General features: G+C 56.6%; 1 protein-coding gene across 4 annotated transcripts in view; it reads right to left on the minus strand.

Moving 5' to 3' along the window:
- The window catches only part of SEZ6 (seizure related 6 homolog), a 44,331-nt gene that overhangs the window by 12,730 nt on the left and 8,986 nt on the right, over nt 1-22,615 (minus strand). For all 4 annotated transcript variants that reach the window (XM_008271002.4, XM_008271000.4, XM_008270999.4 and 1 more), the window contains exons 2-3: nt 9,315-9,983; nt 8,740-8,873 (exon numbers count right to left, since the gene is read on the minus strand). In XM_008271002.4, coding sequence (XP_008269224.2) covers nt 8,740-8,873; nt 9,315-9,983 — 803 coding nt within the window. The remainder of the gene's footprint in view (nt 1-8,739; nt 8,874-9,314; nt 9,984-22,615) is intronic.

A 22,615-nucleotide genomic window follows, 5' to 3' on the forward strand; every position in this document is an offset into this window, starting at 1 on the left:
CCGTGTCCTGTGTGGCCCCTGTTGACTGCTCACCTTGGCCCCACACTATGCCCCTCCACATAGCAGCTGCAAATCCCTCCTCTCTCTCCCTGCTCTAGACCTCTTGCTCCAATACCTCCCCCTGGCTGTTGTGGGCTCTTCTGCCCTCGGTCCTAGAGCACACTTCTGGTCTCCCTGTTTCCACGCAATCTAACAAGAACCAGAGAGCAAGTGGCAGTATGGCTAGGTGGAAGCAGTGCTGGTTTGGGAGCCCAGATGCCAGGAGTCCCCTCCTAACCACATGGAAGCCTTGGACAAGTACGCTCACTATATAGGCCTCTGTTTCCTTGTTTTAGAAAATGCCTTGAATAGATCTTTGCTGCTGAAAAGGTGGTCCCTGGACCAGTAATATGAGCATCACCAGGAGCTCATAGGAAAAGCAGTCTCAGATCCCGCCCAGACTGCCTAAATCATAGCCTGCATTTCATTTTTTTAATTTAATTTTTTTTTTTTTTTACAGGCAGAGTGGACAGTGAGAGAGAGAGACAAAGAGAAAGGTCTTCCTTTACCATTGGTTCACCCTCCAATGGCCACTGCAGTGGGTGTACCGCGCTGATCCGAAGCCAGGAGCCAGGTGCTTCTCCTGGTCTCTCATGTGGGTGCAGGACCCAAGCATTTGGGCCATCCTCCACTGCACTCCTGGGCCACAGCAGAGAGCTGGCCTGGAAGAGGAGCAACTGGGACAGAATCTGGCTCCCTGACCAGGACTAGAACCCGGTGTGCTGGCGCCACAGGCAGAGGATTAGCCTATTGAGCTGCAGCGTCGGCCATAGCCTGCATTTTAACAAGAGCCCTGGGAAGCTCCACGCCCTGATCCCTGTGCCCTCCCATGTGCCCACCACGTTGCTACAAGGCAGGGCCTCCAAGGGCTAACAGTGGGGCCAGTTCAGTGCAATCCAGTGAGCCACCAAATCCTCCCCAAACTTATCTCCCAAATGTTCCAGCTGGCTCCTCCTCTCTTTGTTGCTGTCTTGGCTCCCGATCACCTCCTGCCCATTGTTCCTCTCCTGAGAATGGCCTTCCAACCATCTGTCTCATCCCTCCCTCCCCAGCTCAGCTCCAGGCCTTGGCTGCCCCAGAGAAAATCATGTCTCTGCTCTACCCAAACCCTGCTGGTGGCTTCAGCTCGCCCAGATGACGACGACTAAACTTCCCAGCCCACGGCTGGCTCCAGTGACTTTGCCAGCCCCCCTCACCTGCACTGCACTCACAGATGCCCCTCCCGCCCAGCCACTGGGCACTGTCACAGGGGCTTCTCCTGGGGTGGCCGGTCACCCTGTGAGATCTCAGGGCCACTGTCCTCTGCTTGCCAGGTGAGACTTGCTAGTCCCTCTGCCCCCGGTTCTCCCCACAGGTGCTCACTCATCTCGCTATTAAAGCCTGCTGTGGCCATTTGGGCCACAAGGCCCTTGTCACTGGCCAGTCTTAATAAAGACGAGTGGAAAGGGCCTCTGTTGCGGCGCAAGCCCCATACTGGGGCTCTGGTTCAAGCCCCGGCTGATCCACTTCCAATGCAGCTCCCTGTTAATGTGTCTGGGAACGCAATGGAGGATGGCCTAAGTGCTTGGGACCCTATCATCCATGGATAGGGTTCTTGGCTTCTGGCTTCAGCCCCTGACCTCCTGTCATGGTCATTTGGGGAGAGAATCAACGGATGAAAAATCTCTCTCTCTGCATCTCTCCCTCTGTCACTCTGCCTTTCAAATAAATAAATTTAAAAATAATTTTTTAAACAAGTGGAGAGTGAATGTGTGGGCCGCCATGAGCAGAGAAGTATAGCAGATGCCACACCAAGACCAAGGAGAGGACAGCTACAGGCTCAGGGCCCCTCGGAGGGTAGGTGCTGAGAACAGATGTGTCCTGGGGCCTCCCAAGGGCAGAGCTGGGCAGGAAGGTGAGACCTGGTAGAATCTGGGGGGCTGATGAGAAGGCTCCAGGCAGGGCCCTGGGGGCAGAAGCGCCTCCTCTGTGCAAGGAGCGCCCCGCCCGCCTGGCCTGTTTGGGTGGCGGCTCCCTGACCATCTGCTGGGGACGCTCCTCAGGGAATTCCTGCAGCAGGCGGAGGCCGGATGAGGTCCCTTCCAACTTGGAGATTCTGTGATTCTAGAGTTGGGGAAACAAGGCTCACACACGTGGAATCTGTAATTACCCAGAGACGCCAGGCAGCATGTAATTCCGCCTTAAGTGGAACCGAATGCGTGCAGCAGGAATCCTGGAGGGGACAGCCCAGGGCTTGGAGACTCTGGGGAAGCACTTGGAGCAGGTGGGGCTCAGAGCAAAGGGAGGAGGGAGGGGGAGGGAGGGAGCACGTTCACTGCAGGGCAGTCACTAAGAAGGCAAAGGCAGAGGAGTGCTGAATTCACTGTTTTCTTCCCAGTTCCCCATACACCTCTAGCTTGACCTCTGGCTCCCTGCTCCCGATCTTGCTGGCTTGCTGGTAGTGGTGGCGGCAGCAGCAGCACTCCCAACTGCTCTCAGAACACCTACAATGTGTCAAGCCTTGTGCTCCTGTACTCCATGCTTTAGGCATCCGCTTTCATCTTCCCCCAATTCTATAAGGTAGGTGCCAAAATCCCCATAGTAAACAGAGGCTCTGAGAAGCTAAGGAACTCACAAAAGGTCACCAGCTATTAAGAGACCCTCTCTTGCTTCGCCAGAGGCAAAGACAGCTCCCTCCCCTCTCAACCTCACGGCAGCATCTCCTGCAGAAATAGATTTCCAGGCTCCAGGCCCACGGGTGTAGCAGAGAGGAGGATCCTGCCCTGGCCTAGCTTTTTCTCAAGACGCTAGGACTTGAATTCCCACAAGTCTGTCTTCCCCGCCATGCATCTTGCGAAGCTGGGAATAAGGGAGCTGAGAACCTGTGGCTCCTTCTGGTCTGGGGGAGGCACGACTCCTTCATGGTGGCCTGGCTCCCATGCAGACAGGCCTCTGTTCTCAGCCAGAAGCTGCCTGGGCAGCTCTGGTCCCTTGGGTTTTAAGCACCCAGTTGCAGGCCTGCCGCAGTGGCTGGTATGTAATTTGTCACTTGTTTGAGGGCCAGGCTGACAAGGGCCAGACAGAGCTGGGTGTCCGACAAGGGGGCTGATGAAGTCTTGATGCAATTTGCAGGCAGCTGAAGCGCCTGGGAGACAGATTGAAATGTCAGCTCTGTTCATGAGGACTGTCTTCCCATACCCCTAGCCAGCCAGAGGAGGGGGCCTGGGGCAAGGGAGGGGGAAGACAGAAGCCGGGGAGCCGAGGACAATTCCCACAGGATCCCGGGCTGTCTCATAATGCAGCCCACAGCCTCAGTCCCAGGAAGGAACCCGGCCGCTTACAAGGGCAGGAGTGGGGGAGGAATTGGCACGTGGCCTTGTGTGTCACTGCCCCTGTGGAAGCTGCCTGTCAGATCCCCAGCACCATCCCTCTGGGATGACCCATGGGTGAGATGGCGCTAGTTACTGCACACGCTTGTGCAAAGGTGGGTGAGCTCAGGGATGGCTCCTGAGTGCTGTTGCCACCCTTGTCCAGGTGCTGACCACTGCCTGACTAGACTTCCTGGTCATCAGCTGCATGTATGTCCTCTGACACAGACCCACTTGCAGGCATGCAGCCCTCTCAGACACGTGTTGGCACAAGTGCACCTTCACACACATTGCCCCTCACATGTGTGTGCCCCTGCACCCCAGCAGTTGGACAAGCGTACTGTCCACCCCCCTCCCCAGGCCCTTGGCAGTTTCTGCAATGAGATGTCAGTAAGTGAGGCAGGAAAGGTTGCGTTAACCCAGCTGTGCGGCTAAGGGCCCCTTGAGATCAGAGAGCAGAGATCACCTTTGGTCTCATAGGGAGACCAAGCTCAACTGGACTCTGGCCCAGGAACCATGATTCCTGGCCCAATGCTCTGTTTTCAGAACTGGGAGAACTTAGCTGGCGCCGTGGCTCAATAGGCTAATCCTCCGCCTATGGCGCCGGCCGGCACCCCGGGTTCTAGTCCCAGTCGCTCCTCTTCCTGTCCAGCTCTCTGCTGTGACCCGGGAGTGCAGTGGAGGATGGCAGTGGAGGATGTGACCTGGGAGTGCAGAGGAGAACTGGGAGAACTCCAGGAGCAGACCAGGCTGGCTGAGCAAAGGGGCTGGGGTGGAGTGAGGACAGAAAGCCATCCATCCCTGCTCTGGCGTTGCCCTGCGCCACACTCAGGCCAGTCTCCTGCTTAGCCTTGGGCTCCAGTCCCAGCTCCATCACGAGCCGGTTGAGGAATCTCAGGTAAGTCATGTGACCTCTGAGACAGGCCCTGGCTGCCTGTGAAATGCAGATAATGTCACCATGTCATATAAGGATTAAGTTAGATCCTGGCTGTAAGGGGCTGAGCAGAGTTGCTGCCCTCTATCCTGGGCCCTATGTTAGGAAAACCTTGGCATTTGCCTTGGTGGCAACTGGCTTTGTACCTACCTCCCTCTGCCAGGGCTCTGCCTGGGAAGCACTGTGCCAGGAAGTAGGGCCGAAGCTTGAAGTGCCAGTGCTCACTCGGGCTGGTGAGACTTCCTGAACCCAGAGCAAGAGGTACATGCAGAGGGACCAGCTGGGAGCAGCCTTGTGCATCATGGGGTTCAAACCCCTTTTATAGGGGGAGAATTGAGACCCAGAGAAGCCCAAGGGCTTGGCCCAGTCACTGAGAGGTGGGCTGCAGAGCCAGCACTGGAGCCCCAGTCCTATATGCCAGACCTCTGCCTTTCTGATCAGGCCCTCCAGACCGTCTTCTGGGGTAAGGCCTTTTAGAGATGGGGAGGAAAGGCCTAAATCCATGGGGCCAAACCCATTTGTGCTCCTGCCAGCTCCCTCAGATGGGCTTTCCTGAAGCCAGAAAATAGACATTTCCCGGAAATGCCACCCCACAGGCCTGCCACCCCACTCCTGATGCTGCATCAGGCCTGGCCCAGACCCAGCTTAGAAGGGCAGGGTGTTCTGGCCATCAAAGTGACAGCTGGCCTGGTATGGGAGAGCTGTGTGACAAGGGGCCACCTGGGGCATGAGGGCAAGGACTGTGGGCAGCTGTGCCCAGGCTCCAGATGGCACACACAGCAACCCAGCCAAGATGGAGCCTGGCAGTGGGAAGGCTCTTGGAATGCCAAGTGCAGTGGAGAGGCAAGCGCCAGACCCAGAAAGGCACGGAGCCCTCTGGGGGAGCCTGGCTGCCTGGGGAGAGGGTGGTGGGATCCACCTGGGCCTTAGGGCTATGCTCACCCATTCTGAAGGGGCTTCTCTGGACTTCCCAAGAGACAGCCCAGCCCAGGGCCTGCTTGCTGTGCTTATCAGGCGAAGCCACTGCCTGCAGCACCAGCATCCCATACGGGTGCCAGCTTGAGTCCCTGCGGCTCCACTTCCAATCCAGTTTCTTACTAATACACTTGCACCCACATGGGAGACCCAGAAGAAGCTCCTGGCTCCTAGCTTTGGATCAGCCCAGCTCCGGCTGTTGCAGCTGTTTGGGGAATGAGCAAGTGCATGGGAGATTCTCTCTCTCTCTCTCTCTCTCTCTCTGCCTCTCAAATAGATAAATCTTTAAAAAAGAAAGAACGAAGGCCAGCGCCACGGCTCAATAGGCTAATCCTCCGCCTTGCGGCACTGGCACACCAGGTTTTAGTCCTGGTCGGGGCGCCGGATTCTGTCCCAGTTGCCCCTCTTCCAGGCCAGCTCTCTGCTGTGGCCCGGGAAGGCAGTGGAGGATGGCCCAAGTCCTTGGGCCCTGCACCCCATGGGAGACCAGGATAAACACCTGGCTCCTGGCTTTGGATTAGCGCGCTGGCCGCAGCGGCCATTGGAGGGTGAACCAACGGCAAAGGAAGACCTTTCTCTCTGTCTCTCTCTGTCCACTCTGCCTGTCAGAAAAAAAAAAAAAAAAAGAGCGGAAGAGCCTGCCCCAATGCCCCAACTCCCAAGCGAAGAAGGCAAGCGTCTCTGATTATGGAACCCAACCTGGCCGCCTCCCTGAGGGTAGCTTGGACCCTTAGCCTAAGAGGGAACCCACAGCTGCAGCCCCATGACGGGAGGTGGGAGGCAGGGGAAGCAGCAGGTTATGAGGGGCTGTGGCCCAAGCTGTGCAGAACTGGGCTTTTGGGGGTGCTGATACTCCTGAGGCTGCTCCTCAACAAACAAAAAGGGAATTGAGAGGGTCTTGCACGGAGCCCCAGACTTCAGGACAGCACTGCAGTCACATGACAGGGGCTCAGCACAGGGCCTGGCTGACCTCCTCAGGTGTGTGATTTGTGGGTCCTTAAGATAGTCCTATGGACCCTCCTATCCCCTTCCCCAGACCGCCTCCCAACCACCCACCCTGAGTGATGGGGTGCATTCACGGAGCACCAGGCAGGGATTTATCCACGGTGGGGAGAAGCCACAGGCAGCACCCTCTCCCCTTGCCTGAGGAGCAGAGGGCAGCCCCCAAGGCCCAGCACAGCCTGTCTCTCTCAGGCAGAGGCTCTGGCAGAAGCACAGTCTGGAAGCCTCACTCTCACCCCCATTCCTATGCAACAAAGTCACCTGTGCAAAACAGCCAGCCAGACCTGCCACACCTGCTGCTCCTCAGCCCAGGCTTGCGTGCTGATTTCCCCCAGAGCAGGTGTCGAGGCTGGTGGGACGCCTGTCCTGGAATTTCCATAGTCCAAGGCTTCCCAGCCCTGTCCCTTTCTGTGGTCTTTGCTTATGATTTCTGTCTCTCTCTGCCCAATGTGACTTGATTGTGTCCTCAGTGGCCTGTGCACAGTAAGCACTCAATTTATGTTTGCTGAACAAATCCATTCATGTAAAACCATGAGTTAGTGATTAGCTGAGTGACATTAGGCAATCCCCTCTCCTTGACTGGGCCTCAGTTTTCCCAGCTATCCAGTGGGTACTGGTCTGCAGTATCAGTGATTCTCCAGGTCCCAAGTGGCCCTGGGTGGTGTGACCAGGAGGCCTAAGTAGAGGCAGAAGTTGCTGGAACGGACCCTGGAGGGAGAAGAACCTTAGGTCCTGCTTCAGTCCTGGCTGACTCTCTTGCTCCCCCCTAAACTGGGCACTCACCCAGCTCTGGCCCCACCCTCTCAGGCCAGCAGGAGTGGCAAGGCCCCCAAGGATGCTGCCTCTATGGTGCCAGGGTAGAGGCTGGGGCCTGAATCTGCCATATTTCCTGACAGCAATCCAAGGCCATGGCAGGTCTTCCTCTCCAGGTTGCCTGGTAACGGCTTTTGCATTCTGATGAAAAAACAGTGGCCACCCCAGACATCACACATGGCTGCTGGGAAGAGGTGGGCTTCCAGGGTGGGGCTTGTGCCTGGGCCAGGTCAGGGACAGGCAGAACCAGAGCCTTCCCCTGCCGTGGAGGGTACCAGAGCCAGGCCTAGCCACACCCCCGGGCCTTCTGTGGGGGGTGTAGGCTTGGGAGGCAGGTGGAGCCAGCCTAGGCCTGCATGGGGGCATCTAGCTTGGCATCTGCCCCCCACACCTCTTTCCCCACACCTGCAGCTGGCGCCTTCCACCCTGTGAACCACAGCCGGTGCCACCTCTCATTAGGTGATGATTTTACATTAATTACCTTAATTAAGCAGCGCTGAGTGCTAATGGCTTGAGAGGGGGGGTGGCTGTTCCTAATTACCCTGCAGTCAGCCCAGAGTAGGGGGCACGGGACTTGGCAGAGCAGGAGCAAATGGTTAGAGAAGGAAGGGAAGGGACCCTGTAGGGCTAGGCGAAGGTTTCCCGTCCGCAGGCCTGGCTCAGGAACCTGGACCTGATGTCCCAGAGGGAAGGACTGGAAGCACTGCCCAGAGCCAGGAGGAGTGGGCTCCTGGGCCAGATACAGTGGGCATGCATGGGCTGCGGCTATGTCCTGTCCTACATATCCCCCCTCCTCTCTCTCTCTTCCCTGTGACTCCTCAGTCCCCTGCCCGAGTCCCTCAGCTGGGCAGAATGCCCCTCCTCCCTATCTTGTCAATCTCTACAATCCAGGCCAAGTGCACTTTTCCCTTCCTTCCTCCATTCCTTTGCCCATTCAAGGGGGTCCATGGAGTCCCTGTTCTGGGCCCTGTCCTACAAGGCACCCTCCAGGAGCTCACAGTCTATCTAGGGAGGCGGATGGAGATAACCAGACAGGTAGACAGCAGAGCTAAGATGAGGGGCTTTGGGGATCAGGAGAGAATTCCCAGAGAAAGTGATGCCAGGTGTGAGTCCCAGGGAGGGTGGGGTGGGCCGACCCTTTCAGGCAGAGGGAGCAGCAGGTGCACCTGGGACTCTTGGGGAAAGAAAGTTCAGCTCATTCAGCTGCAAGCTGTTTGGTGCAGAGGGGACGTGGAGATAGTCCCAGGGGACTGCTCTTGACTCAGAGGCTCCTGGGGAAGTGGGAGGGGCAGGATTCACTCTCCCAATCCCCTGCACAGCCAAGACAACAGCCCCCTCCTCAGACTCTCCTGAGCCCCTGACCAAACCCCTGGAGGGAGAGGATGGGCACACTTGTCCCTCCTACAGCCCCTTTGGGCTTAGGGCATTGGTGGCTGAGAGCATCACCCTCCCCACTCCCTGGTGCACCGAAGAGAATCCAACCAGATTTTAGGCCCATGTCCCAGCCCTGGCTATGGGCTCTCTCCAGCTGATGCCTGAAGCACTGCCCCGCCCCCAATAGCAGGTACTTTTCTGGGAACCCATAACACATCAGCCCCAGCTGGGCCCTCATGGAGCCAGGTTGCTCACCTTGATTTCCACACCATAGCCAGGGTAGACGGAGATGTAGTAGAAACAGTCCAGGCTGACATCAGGGGGTGAGCTGGGGCCTCCGGGGGAGTCCAGAGAGCCCTCTGGGCCTGAGAAATTCCAGTTACAAGAGCCTGGGAAGCAAGAGGAGACAAAAGGTTAAGTCCAGCCCCACTGAAATGAATGGGTCCAGCGTGTTTGTGTGGTGAAGCCCACCCTGGGGACGTCTGTCCTCCTGTTGAAAGGAAGGGGTCGCTTTTTGTTGAGCCCCTGCAGAGTAGGATCTCATCTCCAGGCTCACAATGGCTCAGTGAGGTGGGCTTTCTTATCACCGCTTTACAGACGAGGCGCAAGGCTCCAGGAGATTCAACACCGTAGCTGGGGGCGGGTCACATACAAAGGCTCTGGCCTGAGCCTGGATCCATGGTTCCAGTCCATGCACCTCCCACAGGCTGGCCCCGAGAGCCAAAGGGCTGGGCAGACCAGCACAGTTTCAGGGCAGAGGCCTTCAGGAGCCCTGTAGTTTGCCCCACCCCACACCCACTTTGAGATCTGCCGGCCATCAGGGAGCTGACCTGGTGGCTGGACTGTGGTGATGGTGGTGGTGACGATGGTGGTGGTGGTGGTACTCTCCTCATCATCCCCTGAAGCGGTGGCGGTGGCAGTGGTCCCTTTAACTGCGAGCCCTGTGGTATGGGACATGGGCTCTGGAGCCCACGGCCTGCCCATGTCTCCAGGTCCCTCTTGGGTAGGAGTCCACACCCTGCTGGGGGGTGTGGTACTGGGCCTTGCCCCTGGGCCCAGAGTGGGTGCAGCCATGCTGGGCCCTGGCGGGAGGGGAGCTGTGAGATGAAGTCCAGGGGGCTCTGACTGCAGACTCCAGCGCCCCTCACTGGACTGGGGCTGAGTGGGTGCTGCAGCCATGGCTGGCGTAGGGCTGGTAAAGACGGGACGGTTGTCCTGGTTGGCCAGGCGGGGCAGGGGACTTGGAGTGAAGGGTGTAGGTGGGTCGGGCTGGAAGGGTAGGGCCGGCCTCAGCTCCTCCTCCCCAGCCTCCAGTCCTTCTTGTAGGAATTCCTCCAGCAGTGGGTGGTGGTTGAGCAGCTTCAAGGTGGGGGCTGTGGTGACGAAGCGGACGCCATGGTCTGGCTGCTCAGGTGTGGGGGCCACTGTCAGCTCCCCATCCATGTCCTCCATGTCTGCGGCTTGCCCCTCCCCCACAGTTGGGGCCTCCGAGGAGAGTCCTGAAATAATAACAGATGATCAGAGGTTCTCCTCTGCGCCACAGTGAGCAGTGGCGTGCCGGCCCAGGCAGCAGGAGATCCATCTCTCTTTTGACAGAGAGCTTCAGGGAGTGTGCTCACTGTTGAGAACCATGGAGCGATAGCATCTCAGAGCAGGAAGTGAGGTGACATCGCATACTTCAAGGATGGCACACGAGATGCCCTTTCTCCTCCAGCACCAGAGGCAGACATTATGAATTGATCATCGCATGACTTCCAGCTAAACTCAGATTTGGCCTCAGAATCCTTCTCAACACAAGATTCCAAGCAGCCATGCCTGGTACCGGATGTAAATATTTGCCATCCCCAATGTTGCTCAATGAAAATAGGCCAGAGAAAGGAAGCATCTTACTCCAAGTCACACAACCAGTTGAAGAACTGAAAGGAGAACTTGAGCAAGAGTCCTGGCCCCTGGCATAATGAATTTCTGTCTGCGATTACAGGGCTATCAACTCATTTCCTATCTCAGTGAACTGCCGCTCCTTAGTCTTAGAAAATGCTTCACATACTCGGGATTTTATTTTAGATTTTCTCAACGACTTCTTTGTTAGGATCCCATTAGGTCCCACTTCTTTCACTTCTCAGAAAATCATTTCTTCCATCCCTTTCCTGCTCTTTTTTAAAGATTTATTTATTTATTTGAACAGCAGAGTTACAGAGAGAAGGGGACACATACACACACATCTCCTATCTGCTGGTTCACTCCCCAAATGGCTGCAATGACTAGGGCTGGGCCAGGCTAGAGTCAGAAGACAGGGACTTTTTCTGGGACTCCATTATGGGTGCAGGGCCCAAGCACTTGGGCCATCTTCTGCTGCTTTCCCAGGTGCATTAGCAGGGAGCTGCACTGGAAGTGGAGCAGCCAGGATTCCAGTGGGGCCCATATGGGATGCCAGTGCTGCAGGAAGTGGTTTAATCCTCTGCACCAAAGCGTTGGGGCACCCCCTTCCTGTTTTATGGTGCTTATAGAGCATAATGTGAGCAATGTAGGAACAGCCAGATTCTGGGGCTAGGTAGATGTGGCATCAAATCCCAGATCCAGGAGCAGGTATTGTGGCACAGCCAGGTAAACTGCCCAAATCCCGTATTGAAGTGTTGATTCCAGTCCCCGCTGCTCTGCTTTCTATCCAGCTTCCTGCTAATGTGCCTGAGAAAACAAGAGATGATGGTGCAAATGCTTGGCCCCCTGCCACCCACATGGGAGACCTAGATAAAGCTCCTGGCTCCTGTCTTTGTCTTGGCCCAGCCCTGGACATTGCAGCCATTTGGGGAATGAACCGTAGATGGAAGACCTCTGTCTCTCCCTCCTTCTCTGTAACTCTGCCTTTCAAATAAATAAAACAAATCTTCAGGAAAACAAAATCAAAAACAAAAATCCCTAAACTCCCTCAACCTTAGTTTTCTCGTCTGCCCCCTTGACTGAGATAACATTATTTCCCTTCACCATATGATGTTTCCTTGAATTTCCTTTCTCTTTCTCATGTCACTAGTCAGGGTCTGTCTAGGACAGGGTCTAAAACAGGATAAGAAGCGACATCTGGAAGCCAGCTGTAACTCTGCCTTTCAAATAAATAAATAAATCTTAAAAAAAAAAAAAAAAAGGACGTCTGACTTGCTACCCAACCCTCCTGCCCCACCCCACAATTCCCACAATTCACAGTAGACATTGCTAATCAATTTTAGCTATTTCTTGCTGAAGCCCCATGGGAGGACTTCAGAGTCCTTCTCAACACAGTTACCCAGACAGGTGCAACCCATCAGTCAGGTAACAGAATAGGAAGCTTATTTGCTATCTTTGGTGTGAGGCACAGATTGCCCTGTTCTTGATGATGCTGACTTACCTAATCACAGCGCTGTGGAGATGATGCATATTCTACTTGTGGCCCACTAGGCTCCCTCGATCCTTAACTGCCAAGAAAAGGTCAATGGATGCTGGCTCCAGATCCAGCTCCTACAGAACGCTGCCAGCTCCGAGTCGGCTGGGAGGATAGCCCTAATCCTCACAGCTCTCAAAATGGCTGCATGAGGACTGGCAGGGAAACAGCCAGGGTGAGATAACAGAGTGCACACGGAGAAGGTCGGTTCTTCCGCACGTCTGGTGGTGGGGCTGTCATTCCACAGGCTCACACCCACCCCGTGGACTGGCAGGCGTGAGGAAGCGCCAGATGGCCCACATTCTGCTCAGGAGCCCATGGCAGCTCTGATGTGTCAGACAAATGGGAGGAGGGAGGAAGGTGGGGTGCGGAGGCTAGCACAGGTTGGAGGGCTGTCAGTTCCTCCGGGTCAGAAAGGCCTGGGAACCCCCATGCCCTGGAAACCAGGCCCAACCACTCTCTGTAGTGATACCTACTAAAGCCGCCCAACTGTGCCCTGGCATTCCACGCCAGGCACTGATAACAGCATCCAAACAGGATGCTTGGCCGGCCTCATGCCCCCTAGAGCAGATGGCCTGCCAGTGCCCTGTGTCTTCTGTCTGAGTCAGGGATGGAGGGGCCAGGCAGCGCCTGTGACACGGCAGCCAGGGCCACTCTGTCTGCCCACCCTCCCAGATGCCACAGGGTCTCTGCCAGGTGATCTGAGACTGATCTCAGAGAAGAGCCCTTCTGGCCACATAAACTGGAGCCCCCTGGGCTCACATGGGCTTCTCACATGTCCCCTTCCAAGATTGCCCAACAAGAGGTGTGGCCTGTGGCTCCTGGGGTAGGTACCTGTGGGACTCTTCCCTGGGAGAGGGAGTGCCCAGAGGTCCTCTGTCTCAGGAAGTGACCATGCTGGGCCCTGCTCTTCCCACCGGCTGCCAGGTGGGTGCTGAGCAGTGGAGCAGAGCTAATGGGCGCCTCCCGTCACTGTCGACTGCACTGATTGTGTTATCTGGGGGGACTGAACACTTGCTTAAATGGAATCGAGATAGCATATCAAGCAAGCAAATTGATTCTGAAATCAGCTGCCACTCGGTCCTGGCAGGTGCCACCCACAGTCAGAAAGGGTCAGATAACCTGGGAAAGATGAGCTATGTCTGGGGAGGCATCCTCAGACGCCTCAGGGACTCTGTTAGAAACCTGAGGCCCAGGGACCTGGCCCCTAGGGTTCCAGGGCTATGGCCAGGAGGTCAGAGGCTGGTACTGAACAGGGGGAGAGTGTGATCCAGGGCCCCACAGAAGGAGGGGTCGGATGCCAGCCTCCTCAGGCGGCTTCTGTGTCAGCCCCTCCCAGAACTGTATTCTTTAATCAGCACTGCAATTCTGTGAGATGGGAATCTTATTCCTACCTGATGAAGAATCTGAAACATGGAGAGGTGAGAGGAGGACTTGCCTGAAGTCTCACAGTGGTGGAGCTGGGATTTAAACCCACTTTGGGGGCCAGCGCTGTGGCACAGCAGACTAGCTGCAGCTTGCTACCCCTATCAGTGTGCATCCCTGCTGCTCCACTTCCCATCCAGCTGCTTGCTAATGCGCCTGGGGAGGCCGTAGAGGAAGATGGCCCATGTGGGATACCCAGATGGAGTTCCTCCTGGCTCTTGGCTTTGGCCCTGCCCAGCCGCAGCTGTTGTGGCCATTTGGGGACTGAATCAGCTGGTGGAAGCTCTCTTTCATTGCCTCTCCCTCATTCCTCCTTTCAAATAAATAAAAACAAGTGGAGCCAGGGTCACTACTTCTGGGTTGAGCCTGAGTGGAACCAGGCCCTCAGGAGGCCTTTTGCCTGGGATGCAGGGAGCTGCTACTCAGTGCCTGAAGTGCACCTGAGCCTGGGACCCAGACCAGTGACCCAACAGCACTGCTTTGTGGGGCCAAGGGATGGAGTGATGCAGAACCGGTTGGAGTATCAGCTTTGCCACTTACAAGTGATCTTGGGCAAGTCACCAGTGTATAAAGGGCACTTTGGAGGGATTTTATGAGAATCTGAATGCTTTAAACAGCAGTGTTCTGAGGCCTGTGGGAAAGACCACACTCAGAGGAGGGCAGGCCCCAGGGGTGAGGCATCTCCTCCCTGGGAAAGGGTTCCCAGCTGGGCGGCAGCATAAGTGATCCTGTGCAAGTCAGAGGCCTCATGTACAAAGCCAGGCTGACACTGTACCACCCATTCAAAGGGCCACCTTGCTCAAAGCCATGCATGTCGGAGGGGGACATCGGTTGGCTCACAGCAAGATAGTTCCCCGCGATTCCCACCTACAGGTCCACCTGGCACCGCACACAGGGACATTCTCTGGGCTGCTCTGTCCTCCCCTCCTGCAGGGTGAGTGGCTGCCTCCCCCCAGCAGGCTGGGAAATTCCCCCTCCCCCTCCCCACCGCCACCGCCATCCCCTCGGCACAGCCCCCTGCCCCGGCTTGGCCCCACCGCCTAGGCCCTCCCCCTGCATTAGCTCTTAAGCTATGCAAATAGACATCGGAGGGAGCCCTGTTTAAAGTATTTAGACGAAATGAAAAAAGGCTTTCATCGGCACTAATGAGCCATTCAGGATGCTTCCCCAGTGAATTCTCTCCAGCTCCCGCCTCCCAGGCCCGCGCCACCCCCCATGGCCTCTCTTGGGATTGGAGGCCCTCTCGCCCCAGCCTGGGCCTGGGGGGGGGGTGGGACCCAAGATGCAGCTGGGTGAAGGTAGAGATGAGGACCCAATGTCCCACCCCCACTAGATTTGGCTGGGTGGGGCGCAGCACTCAGCCTCTGTCTGGGGAAAGCCATAAGCCATAGAGAACCTGCTAGAGAGGTGTGCAGGGTCCTGGCTCAGGATGGGGAAACTGAGGCTCAGCAAGGCCCAGAGTCACAGTGCTGTGGGGCAGTGGGGCTTGTAGCCATTATACAGTGCTCCTGCAGGTGGGGGACCTGCTGTGCCAGGTGGTGGGGCCACCTCCATGCCATTGCTTCTGCAGATCTGTCTGTATCAGATGCCCAGGAAGCTGCGGGTTCCGATTCCAGGTCTTATGTAGGCCTCACTAGCTGAGTGACCACTTGATTCTCTGTTTCCTCATCTGTGGGGTGAACATGTCCTGGGTCTGGGGAGAGCTCATCTATAGACAGCCATGTGTGTCCACCTGCCAGCCCGCCCCATCCTCTGAAAGGTCAGGCAGGGCTGCCTGGCGCTGCGCTGGCCCCTGAAGAGATGCCAAGCATTCCCCTCTGCGGCCCATACCTCTTGCCCACTCAGAGGCAGGGACAGAGGCCAGCAGTGGGAGGTTATGTCTGGCCTGACCCACAGCCCTGGGCAGCTGTAGGTACGGCGGGGGTAGGGGGGGTGGGCAGGGTATGGAACTCCTCCGAGTTCTGGAGGTGAAGTCTAGGGAGATGACAATTTAATGGGACCCATTTATTATCCCATAAAAATTAATGAGTTTATTCTGGAGGTTCCCTGGCCCCTTTCAAGTTTTAATAGGGGATTAGTGAGGGCCTGGCCCCTGAAGACCCCTATTATCCCAGAGCCCGGGGGAGGGAAGGAACCCTGGGCGGCAGAGTGCCCAGGCCCCCAAAGCCTGAGGCTGGGCTTCACAGCAGTAGTTTCACTGGGCCCAGCCTCACCCCTGCACCCAGGGGTCCCAGTTAAAAGGCCCCTGAGGTCTGAGACAACATTCCAGAGGCCTCCCATTTAATGTGCTACTGAACCAATGACCTCTGCGCCCACCCTGGTGTCTGGCATCTGAGGACGTTCGCTACTTGCATTGACAGGGAAGGCACTTGATTCACCCTGCACACAGATAGGGAAACTGAGGCCCAAAGCTAGGCTATGACTTCTTCAACATTACCCTGAGGCAACGGCATACTTGAATGGACACATGCTGCTGCCCATGGCCTGGAGCGAGGCAGCAGGGCTGGGAACAGCTGCCATTACTTCCTCCGTGCTCTCCCTGTGTGCTGGCCACACACTCAGCACCCCCACAGATTTCTCCTGCTCCCCTCATTCCAGGGTGGTTCTACCAAGAGATGAAGAGGCTAGAGTCCAGAATGGTTAAGTAGCTTGTTCTAGGTCACATAGCTGATGGGTGGCAGATCCTGGGGCTAGAACCCCACAGCTCAGCCTTGTCCACTGCTGCCGCTGGCTCTCAGCTCTAGCACCTGGGCCTTCTACATGTCCACTAGCCTGGGTGCTCATGCCAGGAGTCCTGTGGCTTGCAGTGATGGGGGCAGGAAGCCCTGGTGGTGTTCCAGAGAAGCAGTTGTTGGGGTGGACACAGAGAAAGGGAAGTTCTCATGGCCAGAGCAGGTGCTGGGCCCCTTTAGTCTCACTTGCTCACATGACTATCCTTCTGGTTGTAGCTTCTTCAAACCCTCCCCCTTTTCCTGCGCCCCCTGGGAAGCCAGCACTGCCTGGACCTCCTCTTGACATCTTAGTGACATATTTCCTTGTGGGTCCTCAGCCACATATGGCTGGGCAAGAATCCAGCACTAGGCACCTCTCTTCCCATATCTTGACCCATACATATTGAACTCCAGTACCAGGCATGGCGGAGAATGAGCTCGGGGTACAGTTTCCAAGCCCAAGTTCTGTCTGCATACTCAGAAGGCACACAGCTCCCCAAAGCCCCTGGCCATGGGCCAGCAGGGGTGGGCAGGGGTGGGTCCTGTAGGGAGAAGACGGGCAGCCAGCCCTTGGCAGTGCCCCAACACAGCCCCAATTGGCAATCGATGGGGAGTGTCTGTTGGCACAAGCTGGCGGGTCCCCCCAGACTACCCTGTCATTGGCCATCTTCATCACAGCCTCTCACTACCACCCCCTTTCTTTCCTGGTCACCCCTGTGGGTCCAGTCAAATCTGGATTGCTCATGTGAATGGGAGGGGGCACCTCCTCTTGGCCAGGCTCCAGGCAAGGAAGCGGCTGCTTCCCGGAATCTGAGCCCTGCAGCCTCTGCCAGCATCTCACCCCTCTCTCGCTGGCCCAGGAAGAAGCTGAGCCCACAGGGTCTTCCCAGGTCCCACAGCAAACCTGGGGCAGGGCTGGCAGAAAGGGACCTGGCCTGCCTGCTCTGAGGAGTGGACCCTGCAGTGCTTCTGGGGCCGTCTACCGCCTTGGGCATATCTCCAGGGACAAAGACTTCACCGCCTCCTGAGCTGCTGGAGCCAGCTGCCTCCCCTCACCATCTTGGGTTGGGGTAGGTACCCCCTGGGCTTCAGCACCTTCAAGGTTGGGGTCTTAGTGACTGTCAGAGGGAACATGGGTGGAGGCAGTGAGCATCAGCCAGGAGTAGGGCCACCTGCCCTGGTCCTGCCTCTAACAGAGGCTCCCTTGGGAACAGCCATTTACTGACCACTTGCCACGTGCCTGCCGACACTTGGAATGCACTCACTGAATCCCACAGGAGCTCTGTGAGATGTGAGCTGCTCCTATCCTGTCTGACGGAGCAGGACACCAGAACCCAGGTGCGTGCAGTTTCTGAGCTCACCAGTTGGAATGTCTCCGATGCCAACTTGGCTTGTCTGGCCCTGGAGGGGCGCTGTCCAGTAGAACTCATTCCAGCAGTGGAAATACTTTGTCTGCAGCTCTGTACAGTAACCAGCAGCTACACGTGGCTACGGAGCACTGAGAGTGCGGCTAGCGTGAGTGAAGAACCGACGTTTCAATTTTCTTTCATGCTTGCTGAGTTTATACTTAGACAGCCGCCCAGGGCCAGAGGCTATTGTGATGGGAAGCTCCCTTACCTGGCTTCCCAGCCCCTGAAATACCAGGCTGAAGAACCTCGGGTGGTGGTCCCAGAAGAGAGCTAAGATGGGGTGTCTTCTTCCTTCCTTTTGTGCTTGGGAAACTGGGACTTGTGCAGGGCAGGGAAAGAGGTGACAATGAGCCTTGGGACTTCTTAAGGTTTGTCATGAGGGTCTCAGGAGAACTGGGCCTATGAGGCGCTCACTCCTTAGATTAATCTCACCCACTGCTCATGTTTGCTTCCCTACACTGACGAGCACAGGTGTTTGTGGATAATTATGGGAGCCCAGGCAGAGCCAGATTAGGACTTCAGCCTTCACAGGGGGAAGACAGCCAGGAACACCAGGCCTCATGTGGTCTGGCCCAGGCTGGGGCCAGGGCAGGTGACTGTTCCATGGAATGCCTGCTCTAACCCTAACCCTAACCCTAACCCTAACCCTAATCCTAACCGCCCAGCCCGCAGCACAGAGAGCAGGGCGTCAGACCTGGCCACTGCCCCTGGGCTCTTGGGACAGTCCTGGAGCCAGCTTGAGCAGCTTCCTCCCTCGGGGCCAGGGTAGGGCACTCCCATTTACTAAACTCACTATGGGCCACATTCCTCCAAAGTGCTGTCATCCACTTCACGTGTGAAGAAACTGAGGCTGAGAGGCAAAGTGAGCCACCTGAGATCATACGGAAAGGGGAGGCAGCAAACAGAGAGTCTGAACCAGGTCTGTCTGCCACAGCCTGGGAACATTTCTACTGCACTTGTTGCTGCTTCCTAGGGGGTGTGTGGCATTGAGGGTAGATGTGTATGTATGTGCAAGTCCAAACACACACACAGGCCACACATCTTTACCAGTTGTCCTGTCCACAAATTCCACACCATAGACCCTGGCTTAACCCAGTCCTCCAGTCCAGAAGTCCTAGCTCCCGGTGGAAGGGGTGTACATCTCCCCAAAGTGACTGTTGTGTCTCCTCCTTGTCACTCTGTCCCTTTCTTGGACCTTAACCTGATCCTTCCCAGGGACATCTGTCTTGGACAGCTCCTCAGGCTTTGAATAGGTGTGTGGGGAGGGGAGATACTGCCCTGGGTTGTGGGTGGATCAGCCCTCTTGGCCTCACTGTCCCCTCCCTCCTGTGAGGCTGTGACGAGGGGCCCTGGGTGGAGGGAGCGCCCGACTAACGGCCACGTTCTCTGCTTTCCAATTTAAAATCTAATATGGTCTCGCTGCTGCAGAGCTGGGGGCTGGAGAGGTGATTAATGAGGCCTCGGCTACGGTGTCACCTGCTGCGTTCTACACCCTCCCCTGCGGCCTTGTGTTCCCCACTTCTGTCTGCCTGCTGACCCTAGGGACCTGGGGGCCCTAGCCCTGTCTGCCTACAGTTCCCGGGGCTGGGCAGGTGACTCAGGAGCCAGTGTCCTGCAGTGGGGGTTTGGAGAGAAAAAGGGATGGGCCTTGGGGGTAGAGGCAGTAGAGCTGGCCCCTGCCCCAGGGGTGGTGTGGAAGGAATGGGAGGAGCCACAGGGGCCCCCTGGCATCACCTGACTCTAATCTGGCTGCTGTGTCATACCCTGATTATGCCACTGTGGCCAGGGCTGGGGTCTAGGTAGAGGAAGAGACAGGTGTTAGGCTTTCTTCCCTCCTGGAGGGGTTTCTGCCCATCAGCTCCTTTAGTCCATCTGCTACCCTCAGGCCCCTTCTCCTGCTGCTCTGTGAGGCAGCAGACAGAGGAATGAGGAGCCACCTGTTAGTTCCAAGGTGGAGGTGTGCAGCTGGTAGGCAGAGGTTCGTGGCCCTGAGCTAGGTGCTCAGACACGGCTGGCCGTACCCAACGCCAGCGGCTTCCACCACCACCATGTCAGCAGCAGAGACCGTATTTCTCTGAATGTAAAACCTTGGAAATGTCAGCTGGGACCTGGGAGGCTGCAAAGGCAGGAACTGCATTCTCTCTGGAGCTGGCAGTGGCCAGCTCAGCAGAACACAGTGGTAAAGTTAGGGCACAGGGGCTCACTGAGGGACAAACAGCCATCCCCTCCACCCTCTATCCTGCTGCCCAGCTCCAGTCACCTGCTAAGGAAAGTCCCTCCTAGCCACGGAGCCCATCAAGACTGGGCCATGACGCACTAGGGCCCGACAGCAGGTACCTTCCTGGGCCCAGACTAGTGTCCCTGGGCTACTGCCCCTCCCTGCCCCCACCCTGAGGTTTAAAAGCCAGCACCATTGAGGCTGTTCCCAGTGCCTGGGTTCCCCTTGAAGCTGATCACCAGCCTGGTAACCCCAACATTCCATGGTCTCGGTTCAGATGAAAGGGCTTGTTCGGTGCACTGGCGCCAAACTAACCTCCTTGATCTCGTGACTTTTGCCCTGCGGCTGCTTTTTTTCTGCTGTATCTGGGAAGAAATGAATTGCAGGAGCTTTCCTGGGGAGGAGCCATGAACCCAGGCCTCCAGGCTACCTTGGTTTTCAATGCTGAGGTGGGCTCTAGAGATCACTAGGGGGTCTGTTCTTAGCTGTGGAAATTGAGGAGCCCAGCAAGGTCTTGTCAGAGCCCTGGCTCCAGAGTGGAGATCGTTCTGCTACTGACAGGCTGTATGACCTTGGCCTTGTCCTGCCTCTCTCTGGGCCTGTCTGGTTTTTCAGTTCCTGACTTTAATTTAATTTAATTTTTAAATATTTTTTTATGTAGTTCAAAAATTTATTTGAGAGGCAGAGTTACAGAGAAAGGAGGAGAAAGAGAGAGAGAGAGAGAGAGAATCTTATACCTACTGGTTCACTTCCCAAATGGCCACAATGGTAGGGGCTGGGTCAGGCCTAAGCTAGGAGCCAGGAGCTTCTTCCAGATCTCTCATGTGGGTGCTGGGGCCCAAGTACTTGAGTCATCTTCCACTGCTTCCCCAGGTACATTAGCGGGGAGCTGGATAGGAAGTGGAGCAACTGGGTCTTCAACTGGCACCCATATGGGATCCCAGCACCACAGGCAGAGGTTTAACGTGCTACACCACAACGCCAGCCCCTGATTTTAATTTTAGAGAGTTTTTTGGTAGGTAGGACAGTTATAACCTTTCTCTTATTGGTGCCCAACCTCAGGGACTGATGGAGATTACAGGTGGGCAGGGATAGAGGGGGAGGGGTTTAGCAGGGTGGGGACTATGCTCCATTGCCTTGTGCTCACTTTCTATCTGTGTGTAAGGAGAGTGCCTGTCTCCTCATCTCCATCTGCTGGTCAGTGTTTGCTGAGCATCTGGAAGGTCAGACTTCGTGAGTGCACATGGATTTGAGTGTGTATATGTGCATATGTGAGTGTGTGTGGCATGTGCACATACACATGTGAGCATGCATGTACATACACATGGATGCATGCATGTAAGTGTGCAAGTATGAACAAGCATGTTTGCATGTGAGAATGTATTGCGTGCTTGTGTGGGTGTGTGATATGTTTGAGTGCATTCATGTGGCTACACAAGTGGGGAGTGGGGGTGCAGGTGTGACAAAAGAGGACCCTGAGGGAGCACTGACATTTCTGAGCACCCACCGTGTGCCAGGCTCTGTGCCACTTGTTCACCTACACTACCGATTAGTCCTCTCCAGGCCACAGGTAATGAGAGCCAGAAGCTGATGGGACCTGTGGAGGTGCTAGCTGGACTTAGGAGCCAGACCCCAGGGCATTCCTTCCCTGCTGAGCTCAGGAGACAGACAGAAGGACAGATGGAGGAACTAATGACCTCAGAAAGCAAAGGCAGCCTGAGGCCAGAGGGCAGGCATCCCTCGAGGGCTGCCTTCCTTGGTCCCCTGGTTGGAGTACCTTGAATTGCTCTACCCTTACCCCTCCCAGCTGCTACCTGTTCCCAGAGCAGCTGGGGAAGTGATGGAGTAGGACCCTGGAGACCCAGGAGTCTGGCCTTTTGGCAGACCGGAGCCGCAGCAGGGTCCTGAGCCCTCTCTGGCAGTGTAAGGGCAGTACCTGGAGTCCTTGCGTCAGTAACCCAGTCCCCTGTGCTTCTTTCCTCTCCTCCTGCCACACTGGACCCCTCTGCTTCTCCCAGCTTCTATGGCAGAAACCCTGGAGCTCCAGCCTTACTCCCAAATGGCCTAAGGAAGCCTGGGCTCTGTCCTTAGAGACTTGGCAGGGTCGGGTGGGAATGTGAAGGTGGGGAGGGGAGTGAGGAGAGAGGGCCACTAGGTATCTTCTCCCAGCCCCAGGCTGGGAGAGTTTAATCTTTCCCAGGGTTAGGCACCCACACCAGTGGCCCAGCCAGGCTGGCCTTGTGGGACTAAGGGGAAGAGGGCCACACCTGCCTAGCACCTCAGCCTAGAAGGCTCCCTGGGCTTGGCCTGTCCCACCACTTCCCCAGCTAGCCGGAGTGGGGGAGGAGAGGGGTGCAGAGCTGCTAAAAATAGCAGCAGCTCCAGCTCCAGTCTCCTTGAGGGGTCAGTGGAGCCCAGGATTGGGGAGGAAGAGAGTGGCATGGGCTGCAGGGAGGGGCAGATCAGCCTGAGCTGGGGCCTGCGAGGCTTACACCCGGGCCACAGCCCCAGGATTCGGGGAACAGAGGGCACAGACACCAGGGACAGGTAGAAAAGCCAGGCAGAGACACACAGATTTGACTGCCTGCACATCTGGGGCTTCTTCTCCCCCGGAACCCCAGGAAGATCCGAGGGACCCAGCTGTGTAACCTGCAGCCCTCAGGCCTCTCCCTTGCTCCAACCTTGCTTTGACCTCCACCCTGCAAGGGCCCCACTGAGCTGGGTTTGTGGACACCTTGCATTTCGAGGACCAAGCCCTTCACCCCTGGGGCCCCCAGGCTCCTCTGCTTGAGGCTCAGGGTAGGGCAGGACAATAAGGCACAGAGGCAGCCCCGGGGCTACAGGTACAGCAGGGACTAGACTTGGGCACCAACTAGTGGCTGGGGGCAGGGAACATGGCCCTGTCCAAGCAGCAGGCCTCTTCCTAACCAGGGCCACCTTCATACCTTTGCCCAGA

The sequence above is a fragment of the Oryctolagus cuniculus genome, chromosome 17 (genome assembly GCF_964237555.1).
Source record: "Oryctolagus cuniculus chromosome 17, mOryCun1.1, whole genome shotgun sequence".
NCBI lineage: Eukaryota > Metazoa > Chordata > Mammalia > Lagomorpha > Leporidae > Oryctolagus > Oryctolagus cuniculus.